We start from the raw sequence: 14,431 nt of genomic DNA on the forward strand, positions 1-14,431 counted from the left end.
TCCCGGCTCTCTGTGCATCGTGGATGTGCTCTGAGTAATGAAACTCCTTGAGTTTCATTAATGAAACTCCTGTGCCCAAAAGTATTTCTCTACTCTCTTAAAATTGTCTGTTTGGCCATATTTTCTTTTCTGACTGGTCCATGGGGTAGTCTCACGACGGTTGCTCAGTGCTGTCAGACCTTTACCATCTACAGTTAGCCCATGCCACCACGAAGCTAGCATTAAGCTGTAGGATATATCCCTCCCAACCATTTAATGACCCTTATCAACTGTTGCAGACCCATGGTGGTTCAAGGCAGAACCTGGTAAGCCCAAGTTTAGTCAGCACAAAGCCTTCTGTTAGCAGCAGGAACCCTGTATTTATTGGGTGAAAAACACTTAAATTGCTCACAAGTGCAGCAAGGATGGTGTAGATCCTTCTGTGTCTCAAGGTCCTGGACTCGGACAGAACAACAAACCTTCAGCGCATTGGCTTTTCCCGCCTGATTGTGCCTTGTGATAACCAGCACAAGTCTGAGGGCAGCCCATAATTTGGATAATCATCGCTTGACCTACTAAGCATTTGAATTTTGTAGTCGATGCAAGCTACCACAGCACGTAGGGTTGCAACCACCAGGCGTAGAGCCAAGGTCAAAACATCTGCAGCTGGAGGGCATCAAGAAGAGATTCACACCAAGCACAAAATGCCATGCACTGGGATCCTTGAGTTGGTGGCTTGTTTTCCAACCCGCCGGACTAACAGATGTTAGGGTTGGATGCTCTTTCCATCTACAGCAAATGCTCAAAATCTACTCCAAATATTACCAGTCTTAATGTAGTGTACAATTTCAACAATTCTTGTCGTGTTAATGTTTCTTCTTCAGGTTGCATGTAACTAAGATCAGATCTCTTGGTCCAAGTTAGGACACAGCCCCTTTCATGGGGCCCCTCCAACCTAAAGGGAAGGCTCTGGGTTAGGAAGAGAATGATCCTGCTCAGGGAGGGAAAGGATTTCCTCGCCCTAGACCTAGTTTGGTCCTGGTTTAGGGAATGGGGTGAGCAAGCACCACTGCCTGGTTCAGCATCACCCACCCTGCTCTGGCTCAGGGGGTGGGGGACAGGGACAGCCACCCCTAGCCACCCCCTAGTGAACCTGGGTTCCCACCTTGGCAAGAGGAACGGGACAGGGAAGATATAACCAGTCCTCCCAACAACCATTACCTGGTAGAGAATTTTACCAGTAGAAGTCTGCATCCCCATCTGTCATGGGCACCATCCCAAATGTCTACCATCATCCCAGCTTGCCATCTCCACTCCTCCTGAGCCGTTACTCAACCAATCTCACCCAACCCACTGCTACCTGCATGCCACATCGCAGTGCCCAGGTCTCCCAGACTGAGGTAGCCCCAGATAGAAAGCTGCTGGGTGCAGACCCTTCTTCATCCTCCTGCTGCAAATCATAGAACGGTTTAGGTTGGAAGGGACCTTAAACATCATCCAGTGCCACCCCCCTGCCCTGGGCAGGGACACCTCCCACCAGACCAGGTTGCTCCAAGCCCCGCCCAACCTGGCCTTGAACCCCTCCAGGGATGGGACACCCACAGCTTCTCTGGGCAACCTGGGACAGGGGGTCACCACCCTCACACCAAAGAATTTCTTCCTCATATCTCACCTAAATCTCCCCTCTTTCAGTTTAAGAGCATTCCCCCTCGTCCCATGGCTCCCCTCCCTGCTCCAGAGTCCCTCCCCATCTTTCCTGGAGCCCCTTGAGGGACTGGCAGGGGCTGGAAGGTCTCCGCGGAGCCTTCTCTTCTCCAGGCTGAACCCCCCCAGCTCTCTCAGCCTGTCCTCCCAGCAGAGGGGCTCCAGCCCTCCCAGCATCTCCGGGACCTCCTCTGGCCCCGCTCCAACAGGTCCAAGTCCTTTCTGTGCTGGAAGCAGCCCAAACCAGTAGCAGAGCTGCGATGGGTCTGACACAAAGCCCTAACCGCTGGCATTGCTGCTCTGTGCAGGGGAAGGATATGAGCTTGCTTACCCATGCTGTGCTGGGAGAGCACCCCAGGGTGCTTCCCACAGCCAGGGGAGATGCACCCATCAGCCTGGCTCCCTGGTTAACATTTGCTTTGCAGCGCCTTGTGAACAGAGACCGCCCATGCACTCGTGTAACATCACTGAACTCCTTCAACACTCAGCTCTGTGGGTCTGGGAAAACTCTTTGACTAACGGCCTGCGGTTGGAGAGTCAACTTGATATCTAATCTAAACCTCCCCTTTTTTAGTTTAAAACTGTTCCCCCTTGTCCTATGGCTCCTCTCCCTGATCCAGAGTCCCTCCCCATCTTTCCTGTAAGTCCCCTTTAAGTACTGGAATCCCAACAGCCAGTTCTCCTTGGGCAAAGTGGGAAAGAGAGAAAGTAGGGGATGTGGACTCTCATGCCGGCGAAGGAGAAAAACCCTGCTCAATTAAACAAACTACTTGACTGGGGGCGGGTAGAACTGGAATGGGTGGAAAATCTAAGAAAACAGGAAAGTAGAATTGAAAAGGAGAGGGGAAGAGGCAATGTCACATCCAGCCAGGAAGCCAGGCGGCGCTTCGCTTGGAAAGCAGCAGGAGATCAAGCTCCAACATCCCCTACAGCAAGGTCCAGAGGACCTCTCCGTGCAGCCCTAACACGAGACACAGACACAGCCAAGGCTGGTTTGTTTTTCAAAGCGTCATTATGTATTATCAAAGGTAGAAAAACAAACGAGATAAAAATTTCCATAATGCCACGGCAGCTCTGCTGCCTTCTGGGTGATGCAGGTAGTGAGGAGGGCTCCGGAAAAGCTGCTGCAACTGGTTTCTCCCCGCAGAGAAGAGCTGAGAACAGAGGAGCTGGGCTCTGAATGGAGACACGGAGCCTTCAACACGTCGGAAAGTGGCTTCACTCCGAAACCGGCACCAACTGAGTGTTCACTGGTGAAGAAGCTTGAAGGAACATCTGGCTGGGTCGATCCTGCGCAGTGAAAGCTACATGGAAGCTTTTTTTTTTTTAATAATTCATGGCATGCCTGGCCTTCCTGCTGTCTTTCCTGCCCTGTGGCGCCACCGGAGTCCTGCCCGCAGATGTGCGCCAGCTGGCACCCACGAGCTCGCTGGTGAACCCAGCTTGACCAGAACTCAATCAACATGTCAAGCCACATCCTGGGCACAAACCCACCTCCAGCCAGCCCAGCTGGAAGCATTAACTATTCCCTGAGACTACGGTATTGAGGCTTTTGGTTTCTGCTATAAAGAAACCCTGTCTGCACGGGGGATTTTAGGGTGTCAGGAGTATGTAGATCTGTTTTGAGATTTGGCTTGAGGTTAAATTTAGGAGGGAGCATCCAGTCAGATCTGGATTATCTGCAATTGGGTGGAAGAGGGCAAGGAAGAGGCTGGGCAGAAAAGGCCGCTTGAGGAAGCAGGGTGGTGGGCAAGCGAGAAGGACATGGCTTTTGTCTACAACTCAGAGTCCTGAAGTTGTGGTCTGCTGTATGAAGAGGGTCTGGGCTCCTATGTGGCCCCAGCAAATGGAGTTGGAAGTTCTCAAGATGAACCCAGTGGGGGAAAAATAAATCAAGCACCGCTGAGCCTTGCTTCAGGGCTTATTCTGCCCAGAAGGAAGGGCATCTGAGAGTAAAACTCATTATTTTTCCAGTTTAGGCACTTATTTGTCCTGAGAAGACTCCTGCTTGGCCAGCGTTGCAGCTCCTGGAGACAGCAGCCAGATCTTCATGTTGGGACAGGCCTGCAGCTTGTAGAGACACTTGTTAAAGGACGTGCTTCAAGGCATTATCAGAAATATGTCAAAGGCAGCATGCTCCAGCTGCCTGGCAGGACTGTTACATAAATAAGTTTAAAAAACACTTAAATCTGGACTTTTAAGGCTTTTTAAGACTTTTGAGGCTCTCCAAAACTGCAAGCAGAAGATGCACCAGGAGAGAAGGTGATGTCCTAGTGATGGAGTACCATGTCCACCCAGCGGGAGGGTCACCATGGGGACAGTCTTCATGGCCAGCATTAACATCTCACCACCTCCTGCCGTATCCTTCCAATGAGGCAGTCACCCCAAGGCTGACCCAAAGTGACGGCGCAGCAATTTCAGGGTCACTCCAGCCACCCAGAGAGGTCTGTCCCCTCTCCCAGCTCCCCCAGTCCTTGCTGTGGGTATCTAGAGTCACCTTTGGGGGTGGAGGTGAAGCACGGTGGCCTCAGCTTGCTCGTCACTACAGTCTCTTGTGTGCCACAAGGGTGGGTGTCCTGAGGGTGATGCCACCCCACAAGGGCACCCTCTGGCCCCACAGGCTCTTTGGGGGGACCCGTCACCCCACAGACGCTCATGCTTCCGAGGCAAGAGCTGCTCTGCAGATCCTTGTGGGCACAAACGCCCAGGATTGGGCTGATGCTCGCCATCCCAAGGGATAAATCCCTTCCTCCCAGGCAGCCGGGGGGAGGCTGGGTTTCTTTGTCCCTTTGCACCAGGGCCACGCATGTAGCCATGGCTGTCCCCACACCAGGAGAGGTGATTCCTCCCGCGGTCGCGCTGAAATACACAGAGGAGCCCTCGGCTGGATCCGGGGAGAAGCTGCTGGGAACGGATACGGCCGAGTGAAAGCCAGGCTCCTGCCCTGCTCCGTCCTCCTGTGCCGTTCTCGCAGTGCCAGTGATGGGTTGGCCGCCTCCTCTGGTCCCCACCGCCTCCAGTTTCTCATCAGTCAGAGCAGGTTCAACACCCTGAAGACCAGTTTCCCTCGTGGGGAGGGAAAGGTGGGCCCCAGGCTCAATGCTGGCATGTTTCTCCATCATCCATCCTCCAGGGTAAACCTCTCCCATGCCACCGTCTCCAAAAGCTGCATTGATGGTGGACGTATCTCCTGTCTTCAAGGCCAGCTTCACCAGCAGCCAGTGGTGATGGTTTGTCCAGCTGTCCTCCAAACACTCTCTGAATTGTAGGATCAATGAACTGTTCCTGGTTTTGGGATCTGCCGTGGTCCCTTCCCCTGCCAAGGACCCACTGTGTCCCGAAATTTCCAAGCTCTGCCCTGCTTGGGAGCCATCTCCAGCCACCTCGTCACCACCCACAACCGCAGCACTGCAGGTTGTCTCCAGGAAGCCCTGCCAGATCTCTGTGGATTTGGGATGGAGCAGACTGTAATACACCACCAGAGCTGTGGCACCTGGAAAAGAGCAGAAAGGTGTCAATGGAAGAGTTCCCAACAGCGTTCCAGCGAGATGTGCCATCTCCAGATCAACACGCGCTCTGCAGAGATGCTGCTGGGCATCAGGTGTCCAAGCAAGATGTCTTTCAAACATTTTTAGGGATGCAAAAATTCCACCTGAGCAGCCTTAGGGAAAGTGCTGAGCACACTCTCAAGACCGAATTTAATCTGGATTGATTTGCAGACTGACGGATGGACAGCGAGGCAGCCGCTGACCCCGGCAGACAGGGAATGGGGCAGGGAGGAGATGTGTGATGCAGGAATCCTTCCCATCTTGCAGCATCCCAGTCCTCTAGCCATTACGTGCAGCAGGATTTTAAGACACCTTCCTACTTCTATCCTAAACTCATTGAAGGCCAGAGGAATTGCTCCTTTTCCACCCCAAATGTGCCCTTTCTCCAAGCCCCCTGCAGCCTGGGCTGCATCCCCAGCAGCGTGGGCAGCAGGGTGAGGGGGGGGATTCTTCGCTGTGAGGGTGGTGACCCCCTGCCCCGGGTTGCCCAGAGAAGCTGTGGCTGCCCCATCCCTGGAGGGGTTCACGGCCAGGTTGGCCGGGGCTTGGAGCAACCTGGTCTGGTGGGAGGTGTCCCTGCCCAGGGCAGGGGGTGGCACTGGATGATCTTTAAGGTCCCTTCCAACCCAAACCATTCTGTGATTCTATGGCTGATCTGCATGCAGCCCATCTGGGGAGATGCACAAAGCGCAGCATGTGGATGTTACAGCTTCCCTCTACCCCCATTCCACTGGGAAAACACGAGCCTGGTGGGGACCTCACCCAGCAAAAAGCAACTCCCATCCTTGCCCAGTGCCCGTTTTGCAAATAGAGGTGCCGATGGGGTGTTTGCAAGCATCATACAACCTCTCCCCTCCTTCAGCGGAGTTGTGCATTAAAGTTTTAGGGAATTAAATGCACCAGCTGGTGATAGCTGCTGCCCGCTTTATGGCAGAGCATGGAATAAGGCAGGGCATGGGCAAGGTGTGGAGTACCTTCTCCATCACATACCAAAGATTCCTCCCCACGAACACAAAAAGCTTTTCCATTTATGGAAGCAGCACCAATCTTTGAAAGAAAACAGTGCTGAAGAAAGCTGCTGTAGTTCTGCATGGTCCCACACCAGCGTATTTCCAAAACACATGCAGTGATGGGTGATCAATCACGAGCCACCTTCAGAAAACATCAATATATCCTCAAACACTTCCCATCCCTGGAGGTGTTCAAGGCCAGGTTGGACGGGGCTTGGAGCAACCTGGTCTGGTGGGAGGTGTCCCTGCCCAGGGCAGGGGGGTTGGAACTAGATGATCTTTAAGGTCCCTTCCAACCCAAACCATTCTGTGATTTTAAATGAAAACGTTTCCCTGCAGTGATTCCCTGGGTTACACCACTGCCTGCACTGATTGCCAACCACCAAGATCCCAGAAAGCACCAACAGACGTGCTTCAAAATTGCATATATTGTATTTGGCGGCGGCACCTGAGCCATTTGGTGACGTCTTGATCGTTTCCGCAAGCCCTCTTCTTCAGGGATGGGCTTTTAAGACGTGCTGAAGAAATGAAACGCAAGGTGGGTTTACATATTATCAAATAGATCCAGACGCTTAAGCTGGAAGGAATAAAGCAAACAGTCTGACGCAACTGAAATAACTCATGATGCTCATTTACCCTCCAAACATGCAATCCAGGCCCTAAAAACCAGACCTTACCTATCACAGACCCTGACATGACGGCCCCGGTCACGCACAGGCTGCTCCTCAGCTCTGCCTGCAGGAAGCGGGTGGCCAAGAGCAGCAGGAGGGTGTTTTCCATCAGCATTATCTGCAGAGCAGAGGGAAGAGAGTTGTCACTTTTGCCCTTCTGATGGTTTTAGCCGTGCTTCTGATGGCAGAGAACACCCACTTTCTAGATTTTGCTGATTTATTTTGCGCCTGAAGTTATCACTTACAACATAAGGGTTGCTGAACTGAACTTTCTGCGAAGTCTTGACCTTTTCTTACCATGAAAAATGACTCTGTCAGAGCCGCGCAGCCACTCTGGTGTTCTTGAGACGTTTTATGGCTCCTGCTAAGAACATGAGGCCAGTGCAGAAGGCTAGTGACCACGGGGCTTTGTCAGGGCAAGGGAAATGCTGGATTTTTATCAATTGGTGATATGAGAGATGAGAACAGAAGGTCTGAGCTCCCACTACTCCCCAGCAGCTGCATCCATGTGGAATATTGAGTATCCTGGGTACTTACTGCATAAAACACGGCCACCCTGTGCTTGGAGGGACCGGGCCGGACATTAACGTAGCAGAAGATGTACACGGCTCCCACCACGCAATTGAACAGCCTCCAGCGGCAGGGCTGGGCCACGATGTCCGTCTGCTGGGCCACCAGCCAGAAGGCCATGAGCAGCCAGTGGACACCTGCAAGGAGACGGGATCAAAAAGGCAAAGCCATTCCTGGAGGAGGCTGGAAAGCCCTCCAGAACCAGGAGCATCCCCGCGGCTGACCAGCAGGATGGGACATGGAGAAGATGATCACGGGTCTTACCTGCCACGGCAAAAACCCAGAAGGAGTACAGCCTGGTAAAGAGCACCAGGGCCAGGACCCTGGTCCCCAGCATCCCCGTCCTCCAGAGCAGCAGGCAGAGGATGGCCGCGGCTGGCGGGCAGAGGTGACCAGGTTTCAGCAGGCAGGAGAAGCGGCTGTAGGAGACCAAAGCCCAAGCAAGGGAGAGCAGAGACAGCCCAGCGCTGACACCTGCACAGGGACAAGGGATGTCAGGAGCTCTGAAGGACACCCAACTGCCTTGTAGGACCACATCTCAATGCTAAGGAGCTGTTGGTAGCATGGCACCCCGTCACAAGCCAGACACCCTGGTGTCCTGTCAACTGTAGTATTTCATAGAATCATAGAATGCTCTAGGTTGGAATCATAGAATCATAAGGTTGGAAGGGCCCTCTGGAGATCATCTAGTCCAACCCCCTGCCAGAACAGAGTCACCCAGAGCAGGTTGCACAGGAATGCATCCAGGGGGGTTTTGAATGTCTCCAGAGATGGAGACTCCACCACCTCTCTGCACAGCCTGTGCCAGGGCTCTGCCACCCTCACAGGAAAGAAGTTCCTCCTCATGTTAAAATGGAACTTCCTATGCTTGAGTTTGTGCCCGTTACCTCTTGTCCTGTCACTGGGCACCACTGAAAAGAGCCTGGCCCCATCCTCCTGACACCCACCCTTTCAGTATTTATAAGTGTTGATAAGGTCCCCCCTCAGCCGTCTTTTTTCCAGACTGAAGAGACCCAAGTTCCTCAACCTTTCTTCATAAGAGAGATGTTCCAGTCCCCTCATCATCTTGGTAGCCCTTTACTGTTCCATCTCCAGCAGTTCCCTGTCCTTCTTGAAGTGGGAAGCCCAGAACTGGACATGGCACTCCAGGTGTGGCCTCCCCAAGGCAGAGCAGAGAGGGAGGATGACTTCCCTCCACCTGCTGGACCTTTCAGATCATCAAGTCCAACCACCAACCCAACACTGACAAAACCACCACTAAACCATGTCCCTCAGCACCATGTCTGCCTGTCTTTTAAACACCTCCAGGGATGGTGCCTCAACCACTTCCCTGGGCAGCCTGTTCCAATGCTTGATAACCCCTTCAGTGTAAAATTTTTTCTTAATATCCATCCTAAACCTCCCTTGGTGCAAATTGAGGTCATTTCCGCTTGTCCTTTCGCCTGTTCCTTGAGAGAAGAGACCAACCCCCCTCTGGCTACCCCCTCCTTTCAGGGAGCTGTAGAGAGCGAGAAGGTCTCCCCTCAGCCTCCTCTTCTCCAGGCTGAACACCCCCAGCTCCCTCAGCCGCTCCTCACAAGGCTTGTGCTCCAGACCCCTCACCAGCTCCGTTGCCCTTCTCTGGACACACTCCAGCACCTCAATGTCTTTCTTGCGGTGAGGGGTCCAAAACTGGGCACAGCCCTCGAGGTGGGGCCTCAACAGTGCTGACCAGTTCCTGATGAGTCTGGTCTCCTTTGCACACTTGGCATCTCCCTGCTTGAATCCTCCGAGTGCTTGCTGCCATGTGCAGAGCTCTCTGCCAGGGCAGGTCCCTCTCTGGTCACTGCGCTCAGACCAGAGGCTGACACCGATTTGAGTGAGACCTTGCGCACACCGTGACTCCACACATGCCAACTTCTCCCTCTGCACACCTGAAAGTTCACGTTTTCTTTACAAAGCAGCCCCCAACCCCTAAATGCTCAGCATTGCTCTGTGATTAGGGCTGGACCAGCAATAGGAACATGTGTTGGATTCGAACCCATGCAAGCCACTGTCTGGCCATGGAGGTGCCCTCTATGGGGGACTGACTGTACTGGCCAGGAGAAGCCATGGATAGCTCAGAGGCGTCGGGTTCAGCCACTGACCTTTAAGCCCCCTTTGTTCACACACATGAGATTCAACCAGGCCAAGTGCAAGGTCCTGCGCCTGGGTCAGGGCAACCCCAAGCACAAATCCATGCTGGGAGGAGAATGGATGGAGAGCAGCCCTGAGGAGAAGGACTTGAGGGTGTTGGTGGGTGAGAACCTCCACACGAGCCAGCAATGTGCACTGGCAGCCCAGAAATCCCCCGCAGCCTGGGCTGCATCCCCAGCAGCGTGGGCAGCAGGGCGAGGGGGGGATTCTGCCCCTCTGCTGCGCTCGGGGGAGACCCCCCTGCAGTGCTGCCTCCAGCGCTGGGGCCTCGGCACAGGAGAGACACGGAGCTGTTGGAGCGGGGCCAGAGGAGGCCCCGGAGATGCTGGGAGGGCTGGAGCCCCTCTGCTGGGAGGACAGGCTGAGAGAGCTGGGGGGGTTCAGCCTGGAGAAGAGAAGGCTCCACGGAGACCTTCCAGCCCCTGCCAGTCCCTAAAGGGGCTCCAGGAAAGCTGGGGAGAGACTCTGGATCACGGAGGGGGCTTGGAGCAACCTGGTCTAGTGGGAGGTGTCCCTGCCCAGGGCAGGGTGTTGGAACTGAATGATCTTTAACCAACCCAAACCGTTCTATGATTCTATGATTTGTCCCCTCTACTTTGCCTTGGGGTTTCCCAGCCCCTTTGCAGCATAGTCCTCCAACCAGAGCCTGCCCTGTCCCCTGCCAGGTGGACACATACATCCCCCAACCAAATACACCACCCCTCTGCATCTCGCAGCAGCATCCTGGGACCTCTCTACTCACCGGGGATGAAGCCCGCTGGCTCGACAGCCACGACAACATAGGCCTGCAGCAGGAGGTGAGGCAGGGTCTGCAGCAGAGCTTCCAGGAGCCGCAGCACACTCACGTCCCCATGCTGTGTCAGCACCTCCCCGGCACAGTCACTGCCACCTGTCTTCGCTGCCATCCACAAAACATCCCAGTACCTGCAAGAGTCCCCGTGATAGGATGCCCATCCTGATTTGGGCAGGTTTGGGACTGACAACCAGGTTGGGGGGACAGGGGGGCTGGATGGACCGTGAGGAACATCTCTCACCGCTTCCAGAGGCCCAGCTGCAGGAGGTGGAGCACCAGGAGCCAGCAGCCAGGCGGGTGGCCATCTGCTCTGAACCAGAGGATGCTGAGGAACTGCGCGGCATAGCCGGGCACCACGCAGGCGATGGTCAGCCCCAACCAGCCCAGTTGCCCACGGACAAGGTAGTGGATGATGGCGCAGAGCCCTGGAAAACGGCAGAGAAGGACCACTGAGGGATGTCACAGCCAGACACTGAAAGGTACTACCCACAACCCAACCCCAAATTCACCTCCCAGCCACCGAGGGGGGGTTCGCAGCCCTTGTCCCCCATTGTCCCCCATCTTATCTCCAGCTGCCGGCTCCCGGTGGCTTGTCAGCTGTGGCACAGCCATCACCACCGAGGGGCCTGGCCCAAAGAAGGGCTCTCTGATAACAAGCACTCGCACTCAAAATAAATAAATAAATAAGAAAATAAGTAAGTAAGTAAATAAATAATTTTTTTAAAAAAATTAATTTTTCAAATTAAAAAAGAAAAAAAGAAAGAAAAGGACCAGGGTGTGCATGGATGAAGAAAACCCGTGCTGCTGTCCATAAGTCCCGCTCACGCTCCAAATAAACAAACAAACAAACAAATAAATAAATATATTTTTTTTTAAAATAGTCATTTTTTCAAATAAAAAAAAAAAAGAGGAAAGAAAAAGGCTGGGGTGTGCGCGGATGCGGAAAAGCCGCGCTGCCGTTCATGAGTCCCGGGGGCAGAACCGCGCAGCCTCCGCGGGGGGCGCAGGGACGGACACCCCCCCCCACCCTGGCTGCAGGGGGGGGTGTGGGGGTGTGGGGGTGTGTTACAGCCGCCCCCGCGCCGCTCCCCCCCACCATCTCCGCGGGTGCGCAACCCCACTCCCCCCGGTCCTCCCCCCGCCCCCGCGCATCCTGCGCGCTCACTCACGCGCCGCGCGCTCCGCCGCCAGCAGCGCCAGGCAGAGCCCCGGGAAAGCCCCGCGCATCCTGCGCCCTCCTTCTGCGGCGGTGCCGCGCAGGAGGAGGAGGAGGAGGAGGAGGACGAGGAGGAAGAGGAGGAGGAGAAGGAAGGAGGCGCCGGTCCCTCCCCGCCCGCCCCGGCCCGGCCCCACCGGGCACCTCCCCTCCAGAGCCTTCCCCCGCCCCGCCGCCGCGCGTCTCTCCCGCCGCGCGATGTGACGTCACGCTGTTTGCGTCACGATCGGGCTCCTCGGCTTCCTGCGGCCACACAGGTGGCACCAGCCCGAGACCGCCCCCCCCCCTCCCCGGGTTGTTGTGGCCCTGCATAAACCTATCCCGGTGTCCCCCAAGCTGTTGTCTACTTGCACAAGTCCATCCTGATGGTCCCCAGGCTCTCCTGCACTCGCACAAGCCCGATCTGATGTCCCTCAGGTTGTTGTGCCCCTGCACGAGCCCGTCCTGATGTTCCCCAAGCTGTTGTCTACTTGCACAAGACCATTCTGATAGTCCCCAGGTTGTTGTGCACTTGCACAAGCCCGTCCCGATGTCCCTCAGGTTGTTGTGCCCCTGCATAAGCCTGTCCTGATGTCCCCTGGTTGTTGTGGCCCTGCACAAGTCTGTCCCGATGTTCCCCAGGTTGTTGTGCGCCTGCACAAACCCGTCCCAATGTCCCCCAAGCTGTTGTCTACTTGCACAAGTCCATCCTGATGGCCCCTAGGTTCTTGTGCATTTGCACAAGCCCGTCCCGATGTCCTCCATGTTGTTATGCACTTGCACAAGTCTGTCCTGATGTTCCCCAGTTTCTTGCGCACTTGCACACGCCTGTCCCGATGTCCCTGGGTTCTTGTGCACCTGCATAAGCGTGTCTTGATGTCCCCCAGGTTGTTGTGCACCTGCACAAGCCCATCCAGATGTCCCCTTGTGCAATGCCCAAGTGATGCGTGCATCCATCACGGGCCTGAGCACTAGGTGGCAGCCGGGACATGATGCACACGGAGCCGTACGTTAATTCAGTTGCTATTTTCCCCCCACCCAGAAGACGAAACCTTTGCGAAGTGTGACCCCAACTGCTGGTGGCTGGAGAGACGTGTCCTATCTCTTTTTTTTTCCCAGTCTCCAGTGCCGCAGACTCTGTCCCCTGAGAAGCAAGTGCTTTTTAGAAAATAAATCCTCGGCAAGTCACTACACAAAAGCCACAGAGGGGTTTTTAAATTAAGTCCAAATATCATCTAGGGTTTTGTCACTGCTTTTGCAAAACCATGCAGGAATCCCCCAAAGCTCTGTACACCCGCCAGGCTGTCGGGATGTGTGTGTGTTTGGGGGCTTTCACGCATTTGCTCTTGTTTTTTGAAATTTTAACGAGCTTCTTTGCAACCATGGGAACAAAATCTGCTGCTGAACAGGAGCAATGTTTCACCCATCCAGCGGGGACTTTGTGAAATACGAGCACTCAGTTTCCAGGGTTCTCTGTAGGTCCCCATTACGTTAAGTCTGTCCCCACCATGCTCTGTAACACCCCTCCTCGACATTTGCATGTGAACAATGAACGAAACATCCCGCCTGTGCTCAGAGATGTCATTGCCTGATTGTCCCTCCTCAAGGGACCCTCACCAGTGACTCCGCTTGGTCTCCAGCACTGGTTTTCACCAGGCATGTAAGAACTTCGCATCTTTGCAACCCCAAATCCAGTGTTTGAATTTGGTGGCCAGTGGGTTAAAGAAGTCATGGCTGGGAGGGATCTTCTACTTCTCTTGTCCTGCTGCCATGACCCTATTTGGCAAAGTGTTTCATTGACTAACGATGTTGAGCTGTTGGGCGCAGCTCCAGCAAAGCATTTTAATAAAATTAGGGGTGTAAACAGGGCTCTGGAACCAAGTGAAGCTCAGTCTTGGCTGTCTCCAAGCCACGTCCTTGACAGTTGATGATAGTGCAACAAACACCACCGCTGCCAAACGGCCCATTGCTGGAAAACCCAACTTTTTGCATGCAAAGCACAACGAAGCCTCTGATGGGCACCAAAGCCTCTTCCAAAGCTGAGGGTGGGTTGTTGAAGAACTGTCTTTGCTCACAAATCCAGCAGTGAGGAAGTTGCAAGGATTCGTGCAAGTTGCAATGCGGCGTGCCCCTTCTTGTCACCCACAGAAGACGCGTGAACCTCATGGTCTCATCCCCCCTGCCCTCCATCGTCATCATTCCCAAGAAGGTGCCACCCTGCGGTGCCTTAATGGCCTTTTCTCAGTCTCAAAGTGACTGATGACAAAATTGGTCCCTCCTCCTGCCCAAAGGCTTTCTTCCCAGCCAGGAATAAATTCCCATGCCACATGAGACGTGCCATTACCACCCCGAAACATGGCTAAGCAAAGAAGGAGACAGCCAGAAAGCCTTCCAGAAGATATTCCCAGAGCTAGCCACCCTCCCCAGTTTCACCGCCAGCTCCCAGTTGCTCTGGCTGCCATCCAACCACTGGTTTGGCTGCACTTTTCTCTGCTGGATTTCAGCGCCCAGGAGCCTCTCTTGCCGAAAAAAACCAAACCCTTCAGGTCTCCAAAGAAGTTACATACAGAGGATGGGGAAGTCACCTCTCCAGGTTTTATTTAGTGAGCTTAGGAAATGAAGGTTCTCCATCTCCTCCATGCCAAGCTGTTTCTCCATCCTTCAAGGGATTTTTTTGGGGACTCTTTGCTGGACTTCCTTGTATTTTCACCCCTTCTTGAAGTGGGAGCACAAGGAGTTACAGAGACCTGCTGCTGGAGCTGCACACGGAGAGGTAGAACATCTTG

General features: G+C 54.3%; 1 protein-coding gene across 1 annotated transcript; it reads right to left on the bottom strand.

The window, feature by feature from the left end:
* Positions 1 to 2,685: 2,685 nt before the first annotated feature.
* XKR5 (XK related 5) lies at positions 2,686 to 11,710 on the bottom strand. The gene is made up of 7 exons (XM_074582086.1): positions 11,620 to 11,710; positions 10,692 to 10,875; positions 10,400 to 10,581; positions 7,747 to 7,956; positions 7,450 to 7,619; positions 6,919 to 7,030; positions 2,686 to 5,176 (listed from the first exon to the last, which is right to left on the bottom strand). The coding sequence occupies exons 1-7, from the start codon at positions 11,675 to 11,677 to the stop codon at positions 4,107 to 4,109; spliced, it is 1,986 nt and encodes a 661-aa protein (XP_074438187.1). The 5' UTR covers positions 11,678 to 11,710; the 3' UTR covers positions 2,686 to 4,106.
* Between the last annotated feature and the right edge of the window lie 2,721 nt (positions 11,711 to 14,431).

The sequence above is a fragment of the Larus michahellis genome, chromosome 3, assembly GCF_964199755.1.
Source record: "Larus michahellis chromosome 3, bLarMic1.1, whole genome shotgun sequence".
In the NCBI taxonomy this organism is placed as follows: Eukaryota; Metazoa; Chordata; class Aves; order Charadriiformes; family Laridae; genus Larus; species Larus michahellis.

Excerpts from the sequence above, each read along its gene's own strand:
- XKR5 (XM_074582086.1), bottom strand. The coding sequence starts at position 11,677 with ATGCGCGGGGCTTTCCCGGGGCTCTGCCTGGCGCTGCTGGCGGCGGAG. Across the intron at positions 10,582-10,691 it reads CAGCTGGGCCTCTGGAAGCG|GTACTGGGATGTTTTGTGGA; the intron begins GTGAGAGATGTT and ends GGACTCTTGCAG. Across the intron at positions 7,957-10,399 it reads GCCAGCGGGCTTCATCCCCG|GTGTCAGCGCTGGGCTGTCT; the intron begins GTGAGTAGAGAG and ends GTCCCTGTGCAG.